The sequence below is a fragment of the Balaenoptera ricei genome, chromosome 10 (genome assembly GCF_028023285.1).
Source record: "Balaenoptera ricei isolate mBalRic1 chromosome 10, mBalRic1.hap2, whole genome shotgun sequence".
NCBI lineage: Eukaryota > Metazoa > Chordata > Mammalia > Artiodactyla > Balaenopteridae > Balaenoptera > Balaenoptera ricei.
Window position 1 is genome coordinate 95,878,156 of NC_082648.1, and position 23,452 is coordinate 95,901,607.

Sequence of the window (23,452 nt, forward strand, 5' to 3'; positions counted from 1 at the left end):
ACCCAAAAAGAGAAAGGGGCTCAGACTGTAGACATCATCCAGCATCTTGTCTTCATTCTCCTTGGTGGTCAGCCGTGGTCAACATTTCTGTGTCAGAATATCCAAGCTTAGCGTCTTGATGGGGTTTTGATGATTTGCGCAGAGATACCTGGTTTCTGAAGATCGATGTGAGGGTTGTGGCCTTGGAGCCCCAGATGAGTGTAAATCACAACTCTGCCCCCTTCCAGCTGTGTCCCCTCGGGCAGGTCACTTAACCTCTCTGAGCTTTGGGTGCCTCATCTATAGAATGAGATTTAGAAATACCTTCCTCCAGAGCTGTGGTCAGGATCAAACAAGAGAGTGGATGGCAAGAGCCTGGAGCCCCCAGGGCCTGAAACACAGTAGGTGTTCAACCAGCATGCCTTTCCTTAGCCAACAGCTTGGCTTGTTTAGGGAGCAAGATCCCAGAACTGCTGCGGGGATGGGAAGGAGGTGAGGGAGGGGGTGTGCCCAGACGGAGCACAGGAGGGCCCCTGGGAGGAGATGGAGACAATGAGTAGGAGCCGCTAGGCAGAAAAGAGAAGGAAGGGCATTCCAGACACGGGGGAACAGCATGTGCAAAGGCCCGTGGAGGGAGAGAGCGCACTGGAACACATGAAGGGCAGCCAGGAGGCCTCAAGCCTGGGGCAGGGGCGGGCCCAATGTGAGATGAGGGTGGGGCACCAGCAGGTCCGGTGGACCCGGTAAGATTTGGGGGCTTTATCCCCAGGACAATGGGAGGGGCAGAGTGGAGGCAGCGAGACTTCAGGAGGCCCTCAGTCATCCAGACAGCGGAGTCCAGGGTTGTGTGGGGGGTGGAGGCCATGGAAACAGAAAGAAGATGGACAGGGCTTGGTGATGGACACAAGGTTGAGAGAGGGGGTGCATGTCAAGGTGCCTCCTGGGGTTCTGGCTGGGGTATCTGGGGGGCCATTCCCAGAGCTTGAGAACTCAGGAAGAAGGCCAGGTTGACGGGAAATTCTAGTTCCGTTTCAGTCACAGTGACAAATAGGCTGATGGTCAGGACACAGGGGGATGGAAGGGTCTGAAGCTCGGGGAAGGGGTTGGAGCTGAGGGTATGTGTGTGATTCCTTGGCCCAGGAGGGGAGAGGGGGATTAACGAGACCCCGCGGGGAGAGAGGAGAAGTCGGCCTGGGACCCAGCCATGGGATCCACATCGGGGATTATCAATAGAAACACGGAATTCCCACCCAGCTTCTCTCCAACAAGCAGCCTGTCTGGAATCCATGTGGCCTCCAGCAGCAGGTGTGCCCTGGGCCAGAAACAGGCCTTCAGGACACAAGCCCCAGCCAACAGGAAAACAATGACAAGCAAACAAACAAAACACAAAAGTCTGCTCTTTCACCCCAAAGTCAACTAGAGGTGATTGGGTTTTTCCACCTTGGAACTCAGCCTCCCTTCACTCCTGACAGAGGAGTTCCAGGTCCCAGCCTCTAACGCTGCCTCCCTTGCTATGGCCCTGCTCCTGTCTCCGTGAGGATGGCCCCTCATTCCTTCTGTCCCTGCATGTCCCCAAAGGCATGCAGAATCCACCTCTCCTGGGATGGAGGCTTAGGTGCTGGCAAACTAATGTTTTGATTCCAGCACTGCCACTTCTTGGCTATGTGACCCAGGGCAAGTCACTTCACCTCTCTGACCCTCAGTGTCTTAAACTGAGAAGGATCCACTTGCAAGAGTTGTGAGGATTAAATGACATAATTTACATGGAGCTGCTGGCATGGAGTAGGTGTGTTTGAATTTAGAGGTTGATGAGACTCTTGCTTTGTCCCCTGGTGAAAGTGCCACCTCCCCCCACCCCCCAGGAAACCAGGATCTCTAGACCTCATAGTTGCAGGGACAGAAAGGAAAACTCCCAAGTGGGTCACTAGAAGGATGGTACCACTCCTATTCCTTCCTTGTCCCTGAATCCCAGGAGATTACCTCTTGGGGAAAGAGCGCCATCTAATGGTCATGGATTTAGGGTGTATAGTACATCTTGGAGGACCATGCTCCATCCAAGCAGTTTATCATCTCCAAGCTGACACCTCGGCAGCACCTTCCATAGGCTGCTCCATCCCTCCATCCGGCCAGCATCCTCTGGTGGTGAAATGTGTAAGAGGACCATTGGATCCCATGGCCACATGCTCCTCCCACACCTCCTGTACTGTAAAGAGGGTCGTCCTTTAGTCTAATGTGATATGTTGCAGTGTTCTGAGTCAGCAGATCAAGCCCTTGGATAATGGTGCTGGCCAAGATTCTGTGGGCAGGAAAGGCCACCATATCCAGAACAAGGGATCCAATGTAATCGGTTTGCCACCAAGTTGCTGTTTGGTCTTCTCAAGAAACAATGGGTCTCTGTTGCTGGCAGGTCTGATATTCAGCAGTGGTGGTAGCTTGGAGAGCCTGGGTGAGTGGGTCCACACAGAACCTCCACAGAGGCCACATTCATTCGTGTACCGTTGTACCAGCACTGAGCTAGCCAGTCAGAGACTGGCTGATGTCAACTGGCTGAGTCATTCTATCTGCCTGGTGATTTAGTGCCTCTCCTGTGGTGGCTGTTTCCTGGGGAACATTAGTGTGCTTTACAGAAATCTTCATACTCTGTGCCCACTCCCATAGGGCCACCCATTTGACTCTTCCCCGGACCTCTCTGTTCCCAAACTTCCTTCTTTCCTTCCTCCTGACCGAGAAGTCAAGGCATCTTCTACTGCCCATGAATGCATGTATATTCTTACTTCATGCCGCTTCTCTTTCCACATGAAATAGATGACCAGGTGCCCTACCCAAAGCTCTGCTCACTGGGAGGACTTCTCACCACTCTCTTTCTGGAACACCTTGAGCAGGTCTGTAGTTCAATAGCTGTCCAGTTTTACTTGTACACAAACACTGAGCCACCCATCCTGGAACCAAGTTCAGGCATTTTTCTCCTTTGTCATGAGGTCACAAGGGACCCATCCATAAAGACATAGTATGAGCTGAGGGACCTGGTACAGCAGAATGACAGCAAGTGGATGACATGGGGGTCTGTGTCACCTGTCCCTGGGGCTTCCTGGAGCCATCTGTCTCTGTCTCTGCTCACACCTGTTCCTGGGTGAACCACTTACAAAGGATTGCTGTTGGGCTCACTCGACTTTATGACTCGGTGGGTCAGACCCATCTTGGCTGCTTGACAGGGGAATCATTACCATTTACACTTGCCACAGTGTTGCAGGAGCCTTCCTTCCGGGGGCCTGGCCTCTCCTTCAGTCAGTAGGGCCTCGGATCTAAAACCTGCTCAGGTCCACAAACCAGGCAAGGGCTCTTGGCTTTTCATGTAGTGACTGCCCTTTGGGAGAGGCGTATCCTTGGGCGAGGCAGCTCCATTTGGGCTGAGGTAAGTTCCTGAGGAGGGGCTCAGCTGTGAGTCATCAGGAGGCTACACACACACACACACACACACACACACACACAGCAGCTGAGGGAGTGGGTGCCTTGGTCCTGAGGGGGAGAACTGGGTGACACAACATGGCTCCCATTATACGTGTGTTGTACCCTTACCGCACGTCAGATCCTCACTGAGCGTTTGACACAATTCAGATTTTTTTAATCCTGACAACCACCGTCTAGGTTATGGTTCATGCTTCAGAGACAAGGACACTGTATAAGTTGAGTTTCAGGTGTGGCTGATGTAACAAAAAGACTCAGCATAACAGTGACTGAGACATTCTCAAAACTTATTTCTCTCTCATTGAAAAGTCCAAGTGGGTAGCTGGTGGAGGTGCACATGATGTCTCTTCTCCACATGGTTGCCCAGGGCCCAGCCCCCTTCTAGCTTGGTGCTCTGCCATCTCAATACCCAGCTAACATCTCAAAGTCCAAGATGACTGCTCAGTCAACAGGAGGGGAAGAAGGGAAAGGGACCTCTTGATATTCTCTGCTTTTATTTGGAAGAGATCATATCTGTCCTTGCAAAACCTTTAAGAAACGTGACCAGGCGCCTCCCAAAGCTAGGACTTGGGAGTCGAGAGGATTTGGATGGGCAGACAGGAAAAGGCATCACAGGGTGGAGGAGCTGTAGAGGCAAAGGTGGAGAAGTAAGACTGAGGGTTAGACCATTTGGGGGCAGTGAGGAGCAGGCAGGCTGGGCTGGCAGGCTCTTGTTGAGAATGGTGGGGATAAGGCTGGCTGGATGGGGACTTTTCCCCCTATGGAATAAGGATTCCATGGAGATTTTGACCAGGAGAGTGTTATGGATGGGACAGGAAGGGGGGGTGGGGGAGGTGGGTAGAGGTAAGTCAGCTGACCCAGGTGGGGAAATGGTCATAGCATCTTGCCAGAACGTTGGCACACCTGTGTCTCCTTTAATTCATTTCCAGGTGATGAGGAAAGAACTCAGACTTTGTAGTCATCCCAACCCAAGTCCCACCCTGGCTCAGCAACTTGCCCCTTTGGGACCCTGGCCAGGTCACCTCACTTCTCTGTGCCTGAGTGTCTGGGGCGGGCACTGTGAAATGTCCCCCCAAATTCAGTTTCCCCATCTTACATAGTAAGGATATCAGGACCACCCTATTAAAGGCTCATTACCCAGCTGTAATGAAGGTAGCTGTAACCGTGTGGCTACATCTGGCCAATGGGATGTGAGGCAAAATGATCACCACTTCCTGGTCATACAAACAAATGAATAAGTGACAGATGCGCGATCCAGTGAAGAAGTAAAGATGCAGCAAAGGATGAATGCCTTCAGCAAGTATTGCACTGAGCACCTGCTATGTGTCAGGCTCTTTCTAGGTGCTGAGGATACAGCAGTGAGCAAAACTGTTGAAGTGCCTGTTCTCATGGGGCTGAGTGGAATGAGTAGAACACAAAAGATGCAAGTAAACAAGATGGCTTAGGCAGCCTGTACCCAGAGGGGCAGAAGAAACATAAAGCTGGTAGGAGGGGAGTGTGGGGAGGGACTGCTTTAGACAAGGCAGTCAGGGAAGGCCTCTTGGAGGAGGTGACATCTGAGCCAAGGCCTGGATGAAGAGGGCAAGCAAGTCATGGGTTTCTAGAAGGAAGCGGGCCCTGGGGAGGTGAGAGCTAGCTGGGGTGGCCGGAGCCGAGTGATGGAGGTGAGGGCGGGGAATGAGCCAGGGACCACCAGTTCTTCTCTCCTCTCCAGACCCAGGGGAGCTGAGCAGCGGGGAGGCGGAGGAGCTGCAGCGGATCAAATGGCATCGGAAGCAGCTTCTGGAGGACATCCAGGTGTGCTCACACTCACGCTCACAAATACACATGCTCTTGTCCACCCACATGTTCGTGCTGACACACCCTCAAACCACACATACCCACAAGCAAGCAGCCATACACGTTCGCACACCTCCTGACCCAGCCTGGGCCAAGAGCGGGGCCAGATTCCAGCCCACATGTAGCCTCAGCCCCGGCCCCCAGGAGTGGGGAGAACAGAATTCCCAGGGGAGTCCCCACTCCTGGGTTCAGCTGCCAGGGCTCAGAGAGAGCCAGGAGAGCAGGGGAGAGAAAGGGAACAATCAGTTCAGCACCTACTATGTGCAGAGCCCCACCTGCATGGCCTCAGTCTGGTCTCATCTCCAACCCGGACCTCAGATTCATCCCCCCAAAAAATGTAGACCATTTGGTCAAGATAACACCATTATCTGCCCGGCACTTGTCAGTTCACCAGTTTCTCAGGCATCAGCTCATCTGATTCTCAGCCACCTTCTGAAACAGACCCTGCTTCTGCTCCTGGAATGTGCCACCATGCTCGGTCCTGCCCCCAGGCCTTTGCACTCACGGTCCCCTCTGCCTGAGACTCTCCTAATTCCTCCTCATGGCTCCTTCTTCTCCTAGTTCATTCTCAGCCCAAATGCCTCTCCTTCTAGGGGCTGCCCTGTCCACTCTGGCTGCAGTTGGTGGGACCCCACCTCCCATCCCAACACGTGTACACCTAAGATTCCAGAGAAAGATGAAGGCACAAGATAACTCCCTCAGCAAGTACTTACCATGTGCCAGGCTCTTTCTAGACCATTACTCTGACCATTTTCTGCATGGTCATTTCATCTGCCCTATGATCCAAAGTCCAGTGGGGTGAGCTCCATGTAAGGAGAGCCTGGGTCTGTTTCCCACCACTATATCCCGAGTCCAATAGTCAGAGCATAGTAGGTACTCAGTTAATACTTACGAGTGAACCTTCATTTTATTTGTGGGGAAGCCACTCAGTGACTTGGTCAAGTTCACATGGACAGGAGTTGACTCGGCTCAGAAAGAGGCTCCAGGCCCCATGCTGCTCCTGGGTCCCAGGACAAACCCCTATTAGGACTACCCCCATCCCAAAGATCTGGAGGAAGGTGAGGGAAGGCTGGGGTGCCTTTGGGGGCTCTTGCTGCTGCCAAGAGTTAGAGAGTCTCCTCTGCCACTGGGCACCTCCCGCCGGGTCAAGATGGAAAAGGCTTGGGGGGTGTCAGGGAAAGCACAGGCTTGGAGTCAGATGTTGGACGTGTCCCTTCACACCTCTGGGCCTCAGTGTCCTGTAAATTTCACAGGAATTGCAAAGTCCCTGAGAAGAGGTCCTGTGCCATCTTGTACCCTGTTGACCCATAGCACCTGGCTCGTAGTGGCCACAGAGTCTAGGGAGCGGGACAGGGTAAATGGATGGATGGAGGGAAACCAGAGAGGAGCCGGGGCCTGACCACTGGGTGAGAGTTTGTACCTCCTGCCTGGGGAGGCAGTAAGGAGCCATGGATGGAGTTTGAGCGGAAGAAGGGCCGGCACCAAGCTGTGCTTCAGAAAGATGGCAGCTGGGTGGAGGAGGGCTTGTCTGGAAGTTTTGGCTCAAGGGTGGGACACTTTTCAGCTGCAGAGGTGAGAGATGGGAAGACCAGAAATAGAGTGGGGGAAAGGCTAGGGACTGGGGACTCTCTCACCCCAAGAGAGGAGCCCCGGGAGAACTAGGTATAAACAGAGGCAAGAAGTTTGGCTTGGGATTTTGAGGATATGAGATATTCGGGAAAGGGATCCACCAGGGGGAGGATCCCTTAGTGGCAGCTCAAGACAGAGGTTTGGGAATCAGGCCTGGAAGTGGGAATGGTTGTGTTTGGGGTGGCGGGGGGGGTCGTGAAGCCCTTTCTGTCCCAGGCTCCGCCCCCTGACTCTACCTCCCCACCCTGCCCCCGCCACCCCACAGAAGCTGAAGGACGAGATCGCAGATGTGTTTGCTCAAATCGACTGCTTCGAGACAGCAGAGGAGAGGTGAGGGGCCCGGCAGGGGACCCTGGGAAGCTGCTACAGTGGCTTCCTGAGGATGTCACATGCCATGAGTGAGAGTGAATGAGTCCAGGCCCTGGTGAAATCAGGGGTCGGACCCCCAGAGGGGAGGCATAGGGGGGTGAAATAGGAACAGGGCGGCCCTGACACTCCATCCCGTGGTCTGGTCTGGTCCTTGCTTCCAGCAGCCCCTCTCTTCAGCAGCAACCCCGTTCTCCCACCTCCTCCACCCAAAGTCTCTCCTAACCCACCCTGACCCAGCCCCTGACCAATCGCTGGCCAGGAGCATCCTGGGATGGGCCAGGGAGAGGGGAATTTCAGCCCCAAGGATGAGGACAAGGAAGCCAGGGGCCTTACGGGGACAGGAGCCTGGCCTGTGGCAAGGCCGAGGCTGGTCCACCTCACTCCACCCATAAGATGTCACAACCCCACTCCTTCTATAGGAAGACTGCCCCTGGCTCTGTGACCTGCGGTTGGTCCTCCCCTCACTGGGCCTCAGTTTCCCCACTTGTACAATGAGAAGGTTGGTCCCTACATAATCCCCTAGGGCCCCAGGGCACTGACTCCTCCGTACGGTGTCCCAGGAGATCCCCACCCTGCCCCTGCCAGCCTTCAGTTCTCTGATGCCTCTGATCTCCACCTTCCTAGCCCGGACACGTGCATGCACTCACGCCCGCATACACACGTGCACTGCCCCTGTGTCTCCAGCCCCAACAATGACAACAACATAACATTTACACGGCACCTAACACTAGCTATTTTCAATGCTTTAACCTCTCAACAATGCTTGGGGGGCAGGTGGTAGAGTCACCGCATTCTACAGATGAGGAAACTGAGTCCCAGAGAGATGAGTGGGATTTGCACCAGGAGCCTGTCTCCAGAGCCTGTGCTCTCACCCCCAACCTCCCTGTTATCTTGCTCCCCCTCTAAGCACGGAGCCCCTCTAAATCCCCCCCCCAGAAGCATCTCTGGCTCCTGAGGCCACAGCTCCAGAGCTGGGCCCATTGGAAATATGGTCTCATAGCTCAGGAAGGGGCCCAGACCCTGCATTTCTCACATTTTCCCCGGTGATTCCAGCCCCACTTGGAGGCCCTTAGGGAATACTGGCTCTAGCTGAGGGAAGCATCCTCGGGGATTGGAGGGGTGTCCCGGGGTCCGGGGGCGTCCAGGCTGATGTCTTCCTGTCTACAGCCGCATGGCCCAGAAGGAGAAGGAGCTGGGCATCGGGCGCAAGAAATTCAACATGGACCCCGTGAAGGTAGGCAGTGCGGGGGCCGAGTCAGGGGGCCGGGAGAGCTACATGCTGGGTCCCTCCACAATGTCCTCTTCTTCCCCTCAACTGACACAATTACCCACTTTACAGATGAGGAAACTGAAGCCCTGCCGGGCTCAGCATCTTATCCTGCGCCTGTTATGGCTGGGGGCTCCGCCTTCCCACAGCATAGTAGCCCCAGGGCATGAGGTGGGAGCCAGGAGGATGGGGTGGGGTCTGTGATGTCTGTCCCCTGCTCTGTGAGTTGGACTTTGGGCAGTGGGGCCCTTAAACTCTGGGGCTCAGTCTCCGGAAGTGTCTCCCAGCCCCTCAGCTGGGGGAGCCAGTCCTGGGACACTGGCGTGGAGCCCTGAGCGCTCAGGGCTCAGCTACGCTCTAACCCCACCCCCGGCCCCACCCCCACTGGCCCCAGAGCACCCCCAGTCCCCACCCCTCGCCCAGCCAGGTGGCCCTGGGCTCCTTTCCTGTAGGAGCTGAGACAGGAGGAAGCCACAATTTGACACACGGAGGTGGGGTCAGGGAAGCCAAGGGGTCCCTGGAAATTTACTGCTCTCGCTTAGAAGGCTGCCTCTTCCCCATCACAGGCCTCCCGTGTCCCACTGGCACAGCAATCAACCCCTGCCCCCATCCACAGGGACCACACAGACCACACACACACACACACACACACACACACACACACACGCACGCATGCGCTAACTCACTTCCTACCTGATCCTGCCTGAGCGCCCCTCAGGGAGGGGCCACTGAGGGGTCCCCTGGGCCATCTGCCTGTCACTCAGAGCCCTCCACAACCTGTCCCCCCATCCCAGCAGCCTCTTCTCCAAAAGGGATAGGGGCTCGAAGGCATCATCACAGAAAACCAGACACCAACCCCTCAAACTCCTAAAATTAGATGACAGACTTCAAGTGCCTGGGTTGTGGGGAGAGATGTCTGAGATATTGTCAAATCAGAAAATCGGGCGAGGCACACTCCCATTTTCACACAGAAAAGGGAGGAAAGGACCACCCAGGAAACCATCTACCTCCAAGTGGTAGGACTGAGCAATTTCCTCTCCTTTTGACTGAGCAGTTTTTTTCTAATTTTTATACAATGGACATAGATTACTTGTAAGAAAAAATGAAACACTATGTTTAAATAATATGAATTTTAAGGGGGACAAAAGGAAGGGCTGAATCATTCAATCTTAAAATTATAAATTCATAGAATCACCGAAGCATATCATAAAAGAGTGTCTGACTGAAGGGAACCCTGGGGAGCACCTGGCATGAACCTGGTTCAAGGCAGGAACCCCATCTCTCTTTGCACATCTCTGCTGATGGGGAACTCACCACCTTACAAAGGCAACTTCTTTTACGGAGGGGACACAACTTCCCGGAACAAGCTCTGCCAATGCTAGAATGCCAGGCCCAGGGCTCTGGCCACGGGGGCTCCCTCCCTCCCTCCTCCCAGGCCAGCTGCTGGGCGGGGCTACTCACAGGCTCTGTGTACCACCTCCAGGGCATCCAGTATCTCACTGAGCACAAGCTGCTAACCCCTGATGTCCAAGATATCGCCCAGTTCTTGTACAAGGGCGAGGGCCTCAACAAGACGGCCATCGGCACCTACCTGGGGGAGAGGTAAGGAGGGTGGGGCCTTAGAGAGGCAGAGAATGAGGGTGTGCAGGTGTGCACAGGTGTGGGTGAGGGGGTTGTGTGTGCAGGTAAGTAAGGGAATGAGTCATGTTAGGAAAGTCATAACTCCTGGGGTTGAGCAGGCTAACTGATCACGCCCCTCCAGACCCTGAACCAAGGCCTGCCTGCCTGCCTTCATTCCTTCCTTCACTCATTTAGAAAACAAGTAGATATTTTTAGTATCTACCGTGTACCAGGCAGTGTTCCAAGCCCTGGATTTACACCAGTGAACAAGATAGGCAAAACTCCTGGTCGGGGGGGCGGGCAGGGGGGTTAAATTGGGAGTATGGGATTAACAGATGCACACTACCATATATAATAGATAAACAACAAGGATTTACTGTGTAGTACAGGGAACTATATTCAATATCCTGTAATAAACTATAATGGAAAAAAATTGAAAAAAGGAATACAGATATATACATATATATGTATAACCAAATCACTTTGCTGTGCACCTGAAAATAACACTGTTGTAAATCAACTATACTTCAGTTAAAAAAAAAAAAAAAACTACTGGGAATTCCCTGAATGTCCAGTGGTTAGGACTCGGCACTTTCACTTCCATGGGACTGGGTTCAGCCCTGGTCGGGGAACTAAGAGCCCGCAAGTCACGTGTCATGGCCAAAAACAAAAACAAAACAAAATAAAAAAACTCCTGCCCTCAAGGAGGTACATTCTAATGGGGAAGACAGATCCCAAAATATGTAAAATAAGTTAGAAAATTATAAATTCTTTGGAATACAAATAAAGCAGTGAAGGGAGATGAGAAAGTTCTGGGAACCACGCTTCGAAGGCTGTGACTTTAAATAGTGTGGACACAAAGGGTCTCACAGAGAAGGTGAACTTTGACTGAAATTTAAAGGAGGTGAGCAGTGTAGCTCTGGGGGAAGAGCATTTCAGGCAGAGGGAGCAGTGCATGCAAAGGCCCTGGGGCAGAAGCCTGCTTAAAGAACAGCAGGCTAGTGAGACTGGAAGAGAGAGAGGAAGGGAGAAAGTAGTAGGTGACAAGGTGGGGATCCCTGAGAGGGTTCTGGGCAGAGGAGTGGTCTGAGGGGACCCTTCTGGCTGCTGGGTGGCAGATAGACTATAGGGGACGGGCGTGGAGCTGGGCCAGCAAGCCAGGAACCCTTCCCCCAGGCTCCCCAGAGGACACTCTCCTTCTCCTAAGCAAGCAGGGAGCCCAGGTGGCAAGAAGGGCAGCGCTTTCTGATTTCAGATCTGGGAAGGGGAAGGAAATGGGGGTGGGCATTTTCTCTTCATTTTACAGATGTGTACACTGGGGCTTGGGGAGGTCAAGTGGCTTGTGTGGGGTCACCCAGGAAGGAAGTGACAGAGGAAGGATTTGACTCAGGGCAGGCTGCTCTGAAACCAGAGCTCCCCTCCCGGGTGAGGACAGTCCTGGTGAGCCGTCGGGGGGGTGGGGCGTCTGCTGTGTGTGGGAGGGGGCGGGGGGACAGTGATGTGGGCTCAGACAGATGTGAACAGACCAGATGGTGGCTGGATTCAGAAGGAGGACATCTCTCCCCTCCTTGGCCTCCCCCACCTCGACCGGCCCCAGGAGGTGGGTGCCAGCAAATGCCCGAGTGTGTCCCGCCCTCCCTTCTGCCTCCTCGCCAGGGACCCCATCAACCTGCAGGTCCTCCAGGCCTTTGTAGATTGCCACGAGTTCGCCAACCTCAACCTCGTCCAGGCCCTCAGGTGAGTGGTCCAGGGGGCAGGGGCCTGACCCTCGAGGGTGGTACGGCAGGAAGGGTTGGGGCATCACCCTCCACATGGCTAACAGCACAAACAAGGCATCAGGAGAAAGAATGAATAAATGAGGGAACTCCCTGGCGGTCCAGTGGTTAGGACTCAGCGCTTTCATTGCTGAGGGTCCGGGAGCTAAAATCCTGCAAGCTGCGTGGTGTGGCCAAAAACAAAATTTTTTTATAAATAAATAAATAAACTTAATTAATGACATCATCCCCCACATGGAGCTGAGGTTAGATGAGATAATAGGTGTGGGCTGCCTGGATGAGCACCTGGCTTGTTACCACTACTACTGTTATCATATTACATCATTATTATAATAATATTTAATCATAATCATTAGTACTATTATGATGCCATTCCCATCCCACTGCTCTTTGGATTAGTGCTTGTTTTACTTATTTTATTAATGCAGCTTAGTGTGTACTGCATTTATTATTACTTATTATTTTCTAATTAGGATATTATTGTTGCTACTCATTTTTACAACAATGGGAGGCATTACAGTATATGCGTTAGGAGCACAAGCTCTGGAGCCAGACTGCTCAGTTCATATCCTATCTCTGCTACTCACCCCTTGGGAAAGTCACACACACACACACACACACACACACACACACACACACACACAAAACCTCTCCGTGCCTCAGTTTCTTCATCTGTAAAATGTGGATACTAACAGTACCAACCTCACAGGGGGGTGAGGACTAAGTGAGAAAATGCTTAGAATTGGTCCACAGTAAGTGCTTAGTAAGTCTTGCTGCTGCAGATGATGCCTGGAAAATCAGCTCCTGAGTGGGGGCATTTGTTCTGGGCTTTGATGGATGATTAGGAGTTTGCTAGGCAGAGAAGGAAGAAGCCACCACCATCTAAGCAATGTGGCCTTCCCTCTGACTCCCATGCTTTTTAAAGGAGAGGGGTAGGTTGGGAGTCTCCAACATTCATTTGTTCATTTATTCACCTGTTCATTCTTTCACTCACTCAGCTTGCCTTTACTGAGCAGTTACTGGCTGTCCCAGCTCAGCAGGAGATGTGAGAGGAGCAGGCACTGCCCTTGCCCTTGGGGAACTTAGTTGGAAGCTGTGGAAATCATTCACTTCTAAGAGAGGGATGCCCAGCCAAGGGAAGACACTCCTCCAGGGTCCCACAGTCAAATCCCAGGGCCCAGTGGCCAGGCGGGGAGGGGCCTCGGAACCCGGGAATCCACAGGGCTAAGGTGGACTGGCACGCAAATGGTGCTGGGTCTCAGATGGGCAGAGGGGTGTGCCCGCTCAGCTCCTGTATTCTAGAAGAAAAAGCATTTCTTGGATCCCTCCTGCAGTCTTGGTGCTCGAAGAACAAATTCCACTGACCACCCCCCCACACACCCATGAGCCTAGATGACAGGTGCAGAGTCTCTCATTTACAGGATAAAGAGACTAAGCCTGGGACACACAGAACAGCTTAGGGGGTGGGGGGATGGGGAAGCCCCTAAGCCCCCTCTGAGAGCCTCCCCCACCTCCACTGCCCATGGTTCTGTTCTTCCCCCAGACAATTCCTGTGGAGCTTCCGACTGCCAGGCGAGGCCCAGAAGATCGACCGCATGATGGAGACCTTTGCCACCCGATACTGCCTCTGCAACCCAGGTGTCTTCCAATCCACAGGTGCCAGTGTGGGAGGGGACCCTGCCAGACACAAATCTGCCTTCCAAGGCACCTCGGCCTCTCTATCCCCTCAGGTCTCTCCCAAGCACCCAGACCCTGGGAGCCCAGATCCCCTCATGAACCCTCACTGAGTGCCAACTCTGTGCCAGGCCCTCTGCTGGGTGCTTGTCAGGCAGAGCTGCCTCAGGGCATGATCCTTGGGAGAGAAGGCAGGAAATAATGGCACAGGGTGCTAAGGCATCAGTGCCTCATCTGAGGGCAGGGATGGGGGACTCAGCGTGTCCAGGCTGGCTTCCCAGAGGTCCTGAGGTCTGAATGGGGTTTTGAAGGATGAATAGGAGTTCTCCAGGAGGTCAAGGGGAGAAATGGCCTTTTGGGCAGGAGTTCTAGTTTGAGCAAAGGCACAGAAGCATGAAACAGCCTGAGCAGTGCAGGGCGCAAAGGGGTATAGAAAGATATCAGCAAAGCTCAGTCCTCCACATCCCCCAACATGGTGGGCGAAAAGTCATCATGGCAGGCTTGTCCTGGCCTCTTCTCTGGGTCTGAAGATACCATAGCAATAACCAAGTCCACATATTGAGCACTCCCCATGTGCTAAGTGCTTTACCCATGCAAAGTCATGTAATCCTTACATCCACTCTACAAGGTCATCAGTGTTCTCGTCCCTGCAGAACACAGACTCCGAGACGTGAAGGGAGCTTTTCAGCAGTATATCCATGGGCAAGTCCTACAGAGCATTTGCCTACCTTGTAGTTATATACAAATTAGGGATTTGCTTGTTTGTTATCTGTCAGCCCCACAAGTCTAAATGTCTCACAAGGGTGGGGACCATACAGATTTTTTCACCAGTGAATCCCCATTCTGTAGCACTTAGGAAGTACCCAATAAATATTTGTAGGAAGGAAGGAATTTTAAAGCACCAGATTTGAATCACAGTCTCACTACTTAATTTTGTGACCTTGGACGTGTAACTCACTCTCCCTGTGTCTCAGTTTCCTAATCTGTAAAATGGTGGTGGTAACAGTGCCTACCTCATAGTGTTGTCAAGGGCTGTAAAGAGCTTAGCACAGGGCAAGCACCAACATTAGTGCCACTGCTACCAGAGGTAGAATCATCGATGTTCTAGAACATGAAGCTACTTCAAAGTTAAACCTCCTAATATTGCAGATGGGGAAGCTGAGGCTCTGGGAACTCAGGTACTTTCCAAGGTCAACCGGAGAGTTGGGGACACAGCTGGACTTCCCTGGCTCTGGACCCAGGGCTTTAAAACATCATAGAGTAGCGATCACCTCCTTCCCAAACGCTCAGCCCAGCCTCGCTCCCGAGCACATGAAAGTCTGAATAATGGAACAGGAGCACGGCTCCGGGAGCCCCACAATGCTAATAAGATTACCAAGTGGCACGTGACGAAGCCCTGAACAGTGTTGCCAGCAATAAGCATCCTCTGAGTTCCAAGAAGGCAGAGAACAGAGTGGGCAGGGGAGCTGGAAGGGCTCGGTGGGGAGGAGGGCTGGAGCTGGAGCCCAAAGAGCGGGAGGGTTTAAGTGGGTAGAAAGGGAAGAGGAGGGAGTGCCTGGCAGGGGGCCCAGCGGGGGGTGGGAAGGCACACAGGGGCTCGGGAACTGACAACTGAAGCTTGTTTGGAGCAGGGAGCCCCATAAGCGTGGGAGGCGAGGCCAGGCGTCAAATGCCAAGCCAGGAGGACAGAGTGGACCTTCAGGACATTGAAACGGCCCATTCTTGGCCCCTGGAAGGGATTGGGGCAGGGGAGGGGGGAGTGGCCAGGGCCAAGACTGTGACCGCTGTCCCGTCCCGCAGACACCTGCTACGTCCTGTCCTTCTCCATCATCATGCTCAACACCAGCCTCCACAACCCCAATGTCCGGGACAGGCCGCCCTTCGAGCGCTTTGTGTCCATGAACCGTGGCATCAATGACGGCAGTGACCTGCCTGAGGAGCAGCTGCGGGTAAGAAGGGTGTGGCCCCACCCAGCCCCGTCCCCAGGCATCCAGGAAGAGCCTGTCCTTAGGTCCATGGCCCAAGAGGGGCTCCTCTAAGATAGGTCACTCCAGGAGAGGGCGCTGCTGAGATGGTCCTCCCAGGTTGGTAACTATCTTGAGAGGGACCATCACAGAAGAGGTTGGTCCAGAGAAGGGCTTTCCCAAGTGGGCCCATCTTAAGAAGGAGGTCCAAGACTGAACACCCAGGAGGTCCTCCCAGAGCTCAGCCTTTGGGGAACTCTGGGCACCCATCATTCACACCTTCCAGAAAGGGTGCCTCACACAGCCTAGGTCTACTTTTTTGGAATCCCAGATTCTTAGACTCTCAGTGGGTCAGGGCTGAAAATCCCCAGACTCTGCTCAAACCCCTCCCTCTTTCAGAGAGGAAGGAACAGGTCTTCCACAGGCTACACATCAGCTTGAGAGTCGAGCAGAACCCAGGCCTCCCATCCCCTCCTCAAACAGCCGCCACCCCTGCTACACTGCACCAAGCCCTGTGCCTGGCATGGGGCACCCAGGGATGAGTACACCCACGTTCAGGGTCTGGTGGGAGGATGATACACATGTGAATTATATAACCCTGCGTGATTCATGCTGCGCTGACCGTAGGAGACACAGCTATGGAGACACAGAGGACACTATTATCACTCTCCTGGGAGCAGGGGAAGGGTGCCATCCTGGAAGACTCCACAGAGGAGGTGACTTTTGAACTGGGCCTTGAACGTTGAGTGGGAGTTTGCCCAGAGGAGAAGCAGGGAAAGGACATTCCAGAAAGAGGAACTGGCCAGCACCTGACCTGGCTGGTAAAGGGAGGGGCTTCCAGAGTGGCCAGCTGGATACATACAGACAGTGATGGGCACCAAGGTTGGGCCAGAGAGACCATAGCTTCGAACGACAGCCTTAGGAGCTTGCCTACTTCCTATGGGCAAAGTGGAGCCAGGAGCTGTTTTAGAAACACAGGAGTGAGATTCAAAGCCTGGCTCTGCAAAAATGAATTGACGATTCATTTCTAGGACCAGAGACGCCCCAGAGCTCAATACAGCTTTAGTTCCCTCCAGGTCAGAGCATGGCAGGAGGGGAGGAGATGGTGTGAACCCCACCCTGGCAGCTCAGCACCCTGTGTACCTCCGACAGCAGAAGTCTGGTCGGTGGGGGGAGAGCCGGAGTCTGGAGCGATTCTGGTGCCCCTCGGTGTTTGAGAACAGCCTCGCCCTTAGCCCACCCCCCTCCTTGGTCCCCAGAGACAGTTTATCCTGGTGGGCGGGGGGCACGACATAAAATGAGGGCTTGAGAGTAGGTTAGGGCCCAGGTCAAGTCCCATCTCCCCGTTTGCCTGCTGGGTGACCTTAAATAATGACTCACCCTCTCGGAGCCACCATTTCCTCAACCAGGAGAACAGGGATAATGATGTCTGCGTCACAGAGCCGCCGTGAGTAGTAATTTTTAAAAATGTAAAGGGCATAGCCCATGCCGGGTACATAGCACAAGCTCTAAATGGTAGCTTAGGTCGCTATTAAGAGTAATTAATAATAATTTAAAATCCCCAGCCCTTAGTAAAATGCCTAAAACGTGAAAAGCATTTGAAAACTGGTAACGCATCTCACTGTGGTACTTGGGGCAGGAAGCTGGGCGCACCTTGTCCAGCAGGTAATGAGTTAATGACATGCCAGCACCAGTCCTGTTGGATCTCCCAGGTGCCACTTTATTGCTTCAGCCCCCAAAGAGCCTCCTTCAGCAGCTCCCTCCTTAGGTATTTTTCCCAATTCAAGCCTTTTGTTAATAACAATGCACTGCATTTGTATAGAGCTTGTAACTTTCTTCTCATAGGGCTTTGCGGTCTATTATCTCAATTTAGCTTCAAGCTCTTCCTGGGAGGTCTGGGAAGGGTTTATTATCCTCCTGGGCAGCCGAGAGGGGCAGGCACTGAGCAGGGAAAAGAATTGGAGTCACAGCCACATCCAAGTCCTGGCTCCCCCATTTTCAAGTTGTGTGACTTTAGGTAAGTGGCTTGACCTCTCTGAGCTCCCGGTTTATAGGATTAGTGTAGGTAAGTTTATAGGATTAGTAAGGTGTTTAGCACAGCACCTATGTCGTTGGACTGGCTAATTAATCCAGAAGCTTCCCAGGACACAAAGTGAACCACACTGGCGTGGTCCTTGCCCTTCAAGGCTTTCACAGGAAGCTGCTCAGGACCGGGGGTCCTCTTGCTTTCTCTTGGGGTCTCATCTTCCCCATGTGCAAAGCAAGGACTCAGCTTTAAGCACCTTCAGGTATTCAGTTTGCAGCTTTGCAGAAGGATTCTCCAGGACACATAACATTTTTAAGTGACCTGATTTATGAAATTAAATTGACACAGATACATCACCTAAAGAGAGGTCACCCCGTGACCATGAGGGTGCGCAGCTGGGAAAGGCTTCAAAGAGGTGCATGATGGGAGCTGGGGCTCAGGCATGTTGAGCGGGTCTTGCCCTGGCCACCCCGATGGGGACGGGGCGAGTGCCTAAGAAACTCAGCCCAAAGGTACAGGGTGTAGACTCAGAAGATGGGAGATCAAATCCCAGCTCTGCCCTTATGGTTGTGTGCCCTTGAGTGTGGGCCTCAGTTTCTCCATCTGCAAAGTGGGCTGATGACACTGACCTCACATTGTTCTCCTGAGAAGCAGACAAAGCACTTCAAGCACCTGGCACCACTCACCTTGACAGGGTTGCCCAGAGAGGAAGCAAGGGTGGAGGAGGGGAAGAAGCAGAGAGGACAGAAGGAGGGCTTGTCCACTCTCCAGTGTCACAGGTGGAGAAACCGAGGTCCGGGCAAGGGAACAGTCCCCCAGTTCAGGGCATCTTCTGCTGCAGGCAAGGCCGGACCTCCTGGGTTCCTGTCCAAGCATCTCCATCAGAACTGACCATATACTGGGCCCATTAAGTCATCTCGACAACCTTAGGCAGCAGGTACCATCCCCAGTTTACAGCGAAGGAAACTGAGCTCCAACAGAGGTAGCTGGCCAAGGGTCTCAGTCTGTGAGGAGTTCAGATTCAAACCCATGTCTGTCTGACTCCAAAGCCCTTCCCTCTGCAGAGACCAGAAAGCAAGATTAGGGGATGGAGATCTTGGCCGTGTTTCCCAGCTTCCAGTTTCTTCCTGGCTGGAGGAATCTCAGCTCATATCATGGAAAAGATGGGGGATTGATGGTTGGCTTCAGGCTCGGCTAGATCCAGTTGCTCAGTGAGGTCAGAAGAGCGCAGTCTGGTCTCTCCATCTCTGAGCAACCTCCTCTTCCAAGTCGGCTTCCCTCTTAAATGGACTTTCCCCAAGTTGCAGCAAAGATGGCCTGGGCAGCTCCAGGCTTCCATCTTGCTTTATACTTTAAACTAGAGTCCCAGAATTAAGGCTTATTGAATTAAGGCTTATTGACTGGCATGGGTCACAGGTCCCTCTCTGAACCCGTTGCTATGACCAGTAGGATGAAATGCTCTGATTAGCCAGATGGGAGTCATTCACAGTCTCCTGGAGCCTGGGGGCTTGTCAGGTGGGCAGTGAGTGTCAACCCCCTGGAGCTACCTGGACAGAAAGTCCAGGTGCAAGGATGTTTTAGTACAGGGGGCGGGGGCGGGGGGAGCCTGGGGTGTACAAGGTACAGGAAATGTGGGTGAGCTGAGCCGTTTCCCTTGTGGGGGCAGAATGTGTAGGCTGTAGGGCGCCCGCCAAAGCTGCCATGGGGCTCCCTGTGGGCGTCATGAAGGATGAGGCCCTCTCTGTCCCCCTGCTCACCTCCTTGAGCCTTCGGAATATTTGTCTGTGCTGCCAGCTTTACTGACAAGGCCTTGCTAACACAGACCTTGTTCAACCGGCCACCGCCACTTGGGGAATCCCAGGGCCAGGCTGGGCCAGGGCAGGAGGGGTAAAGCGGGGCTTCCCGGCTGCTCTAGGGATGCAGGGGCTCCAAACAGAGAAAGTGGTCCCTGCTCTTCCCCACTCACCCCACCACAGCCAGCGGAGCCCACTCCATCAAACCCAGGACAACCTGCTTCCAGCCGGCACTCTCCTGCCCCCATCTCTTACCCCTCCGCCACCCCTAAGCTCCTGGATCAGAAAAGACCTTTAAAAACCAGAAAACACCATTTCTAAAACTTTGGGGAGTCGAACAGTACTTGGGAAAATTTTCGTTTAAAATTTCGAGGAAACCATCTGAACAGCAGCACAGACAACCGCAACAGAAGGAAATGATTTCATTATCTCAACGATAGAGACCCAGCATTGTGTCTGGTTTTAATCAGCAGAATTAGACAATTTAGAATGTTTTTTCCAAACACTCGGAAATCTGGGCAGGTCATCTATGGAACGCAGTGCCCCACGGCAGGGGGTTCAAAACACACAGGGGTGATCTGTTGCCAATATCCACAACTCTCCCACAGGGAGGTCTTCGCCCTGGCTTGCATACTTCCAGTGACAAGGAACTCATTACCCCTACAAGGTTGCTCCTTCCATATTTTAGCAGCTCCAACTTCTAGAAAGTCCTCCATAGAGAACTAAAATCTGCTTTCTGGAAAATTCCTACCCCCTAGAACAGGTCTCTGGTCTCTGCCTGGGAGAGGGGGCTTTAAGAGCCTAGGTCAGCATCCCATCTTGAGTCACAACATGGGCAGCCAATCTCCAGCTCCCTAGCAGGTCGTCTGTGTCCCCTAACCCACGGTACACCTGGAAGTCTAGCTACTGCACCTAAGGGAAGAGAAGACCCCTTCCCCCTTAGATGTTGTCCAAAGAGGCCCTGAATCTGGCTGCTGTGCCCCAGAGTGAGTGAGTGTGTGTGTGTGTGTGCGCGCGCACACGCACGCACGTGCACATGCACGCACACTGGTGAACCTGTGTGTGGGTGTACACATCCCAGCCAAGCATCCTGTCTCCAACACTCTCAGATGTGGGGGTGATGGACCCTGACTCACTCATCTGACCCTTAAGCAGTGCTGGGTGGTCAGGGTGCAGGTGGGGGCTTCTCCTCCTCATCATCTTCCCCTTGACTTGGGGGCAGGGAGGGGCTCTGACCCCAGTGTAGTCCATTTACTCTCCCTAGAACACTGGGGGTCAGCACTGTCCATTCTTCAGATGAAGACAGAGCAGCTCAGAGAGGTTGAGGGATGTGCCCAGGGTCACACAGCCATCAAGTGACCAAGCTGGGATTTCAACCCAGGTGGCCTGACACTGAGCAGGTGCTCTTGTTCCGCCCCGGTTCTCCTGCCACTGGCTGGGATTCCAGCAGGAAGGTGGGGGATGGGAACCATCAGCCACTCGGTCAGCAAACAGTTGCTAACCTGCTTTAGGCCAGGCCCTGGGGGAGGCTCTGGGGTTATGACACCCAGGCCTTTCCTGGAGGAGCTCCCCATCTACTTGGGGAAGTCAGCCTCAGCAAGCAGACTGACAGCAAAATACTGACAGCGTGGGGACCATGGGTGAGGCAGCCAGCGCGGTCTCTCTACGGGGCTCACCCCACCGGCTCCATTCTACAATAGCACAGGGGAAGGCATGACATGGGGTTGGGGACAGGGGAGCACCATTGGGCCTGGGGGGACCAGGGAGGGTTTCCCCCAAGAAAGCCAGGGACCAACGAGGAGCTAACAGGAGGGGAAAGAGTTTGCCCAGAGGGCCAGTGACCTGCCCGAGGCCACACAGGCTGGACCCAGGCCCTGGACTGGGATGAATGTCACAGCGGGTCTTTCTCTCGCTTCTCTCGGGGCAGAACCTCTTCGACAGCATCAAGAGTGAGCCCTTCTCCATCCCCGAGGACGATGGCAACGACCTCACTCACACCTTCTTCAACCCCGACCGCGAGGGCTGGCTGCTCAAGCTGGGTGAGAACGTGCTCATGCACGCTGGGGGACATGCACCGACGTGCCTGCACCCTCACGCAACGCGGCTGCCACACTCATGCACTTGACATGCAGCCTCGGGGGTGCAGTCAGGTCAGCCCCAGGTCTCCTGACCCCTGGAGCAGCAGTCTGCCTGTCCCATCCGTCCATCTGTCTGTCTTGGGGATGAGGGGACAGTGCAGGAGGGGAACGATAAGCAGGAAGTGGGGACGGGAAGCTGACTGATTCATAGATAAACGCTTCAACCGCAGGTCATTCTTCCTGCAGCGATTCTGAGGAAGCCCAGACCCAGTGAGGTTAGGGCATCTGACCAGGGCCACACAGCCAGCCAGTGGCGGATTTTGGTGGGCAGAGTGCTGGGTGTCCTTGAAAGACAGAGGGAGGGACTGTGACAGGATGTGGCTCGGGGAGCCTCCCCTCAATGGGACTAGGGGACACGGAGGGCCTCGGGCCTGCAGAGGGGAGCTGTGGCGGGTGCCACAGCTGCAGCTGGAGGATCTGGCAGGGGAACTGCAGGGCCCGGCCGCATGCCCCTGCCACCCCCACACACTCCTGGGCGCCGCCCCAGCAGGAGCAGCCCAGCCAGGCACAGTGGTCTTCCAGAGCAGGGGAGGACAGACGCCTCGTGTTGGAGCAGGGGCCCTGGCCTGGGGTGCCCATCCAAGCCCTCCATCTCTCCAGACCCACCTCCCAGTTGACCCCCCTGCAGACTGCAGCCTCCTTTCTTGCCCAACTGACTGTCCTCAGTCCCGGGGCGGCTCTAAGTCACAGATCCCTGCTCCTCCACCCATCCTCAGCCTGAGTTTCCACAGCTGCAAAATGGGGATAATCATCCCTGGGACAGTTAAATGTGTGGGAAGCCAAGCACTTGGGCTCTGGGGCTGGGACACTGGGGTTCGAATCCCAGCTCTGCAGCCAGACCTCGAGTAGATGACGTAGCCTCTCTGTACCTCAGTCTCCTCATCTGTGAAATGGGGTTAATAATGGTCCCCTCCTCATAGGTGGTTATAGGGATTAGAAAGTGAAAGTTTTTTTAAATCTCTAGAACATTGCCTGGCAAATGAAAGATGAAAGGCTTAGCACAGTGCCAAGCAGGGAGCGGGCCAAGGCATGAACGGAGGGGTGAGGGCAGCAGGAAAGTGCAGGGAATGACCAGCCTGCCCCAGGGCCTGATCATGGAGGAGCCTGGGTCAGGCAGCTCAGGGGCAGTGCGGGGGTGATAGAGCCACTCAGGTTTTAAGTCGGGAAGGGATAGATAAGGGGGAAGATGCGGCAGGCAAGGGGTTGGGGGCTTGCTGCTCAAGTGGGGGCCCAGAGGAGAGTATCTGAGGCCCTGCTCTTCCGTGGAAGGAAGTGCTGGTGGCCCAGGGCAGAGGAGGGCTGACTGACTCCGCCATTGGCTTTCGCAGGCGGCCGCGTGAAGACGTGGAAACGACGCTGGTTCATCCTGACGGACAGCTGCCTCTACTACTTTGAGTTCACCACTGTGAGCCTTACCCTGCCCCGCCCCTCCCCCCAAACCCTTTCCAGACTCCCACTAAGCGGTCCATTGACAGAGCTTGGGGCCCCTTGAGATCTTTCGGATCTCCTCCATACCCATTTTACAGATGGGGAAAACTGAGCTACAAAGAAGGGAAGGGGCTGGGCCAAGGTGCAAGGCAGAGCCGGGGCTTAACGTCAGGCCTCCTGACTCCCAGCCGGGGCTCTTCCCGTGCTGCTCCCCTGCCCTCTCCAGGGCTGCACAGAGTCTGGGGAGATGGGCACACTTCTCTCTGGGTCTAGGGAGCCCCCAAGGTCACTCCCTGCCTTTGGCTTTGAAGCTCCATTTGCAGATCCTGACCTTGTCTCCTGTCCCCCTGCAGGACAAGGAGCCCCGGGGAATCATACCCCTTGAGAACCTCTCAGTGCAGAAGGTGGATGACCCCAAGAAGCCAGTAGGTATCGGTACGGAGGCCCGAGGCCGGAGCGGCTGCGGAATTTCCAAATCAGGGTGGG

General features: G+C 54.2%; 1 protein-coding gene across 1 annotated transcript in view; it reads left to right on the forward strand.

Moving 5' to 3' along the window:
* CYTH4 (cytohesin 4) overlaps window positions 1-23,452 on the forward strand; it is a 30,171-nt gene that overhangs the window by 3,339 nt on the left and 3,380 nt on the right. The window contains exons 2-11 of the mRNA XM_059934844.1: window positions 5,159-5,241; window positions 7,178-7,242; window positions 8,449-8,515; window positions 10,032-10,150; window positions 11,825-11,905; window positions 13,487-13,599; window positions 15,418-15,566; window positions 21,328-21,439; window positions 22,867-22,943; window positions 23,320-23,391. Coding sequence (XP_059790827.1) covers window positions 5,159-5,241; window positions 7,178-7,242; window positions 8,449-8,515; window positions 10,032-10,150; window positions 11,825-11,905; window positions 13,487-13,599; window positions 15,418-15,566; window positions 21,328-21,439; window positions 22,867-22,943; window positions 23,320-23,391 — 938 coding nt within the window. The remainder of the gene's footprint in view (window positions 1-5,158; window positions 5,242-7,177; window positions 7,243-8,448; window positions 8,516-10,031; window positions 10,151-11,824; window positions 11,906-13,486; window positions 13,600-15,417; window positions 15,567-21,327; window positions 21,440-22,866; window positions 22,944-23,319; window positions 23,392-23,452) is intronic.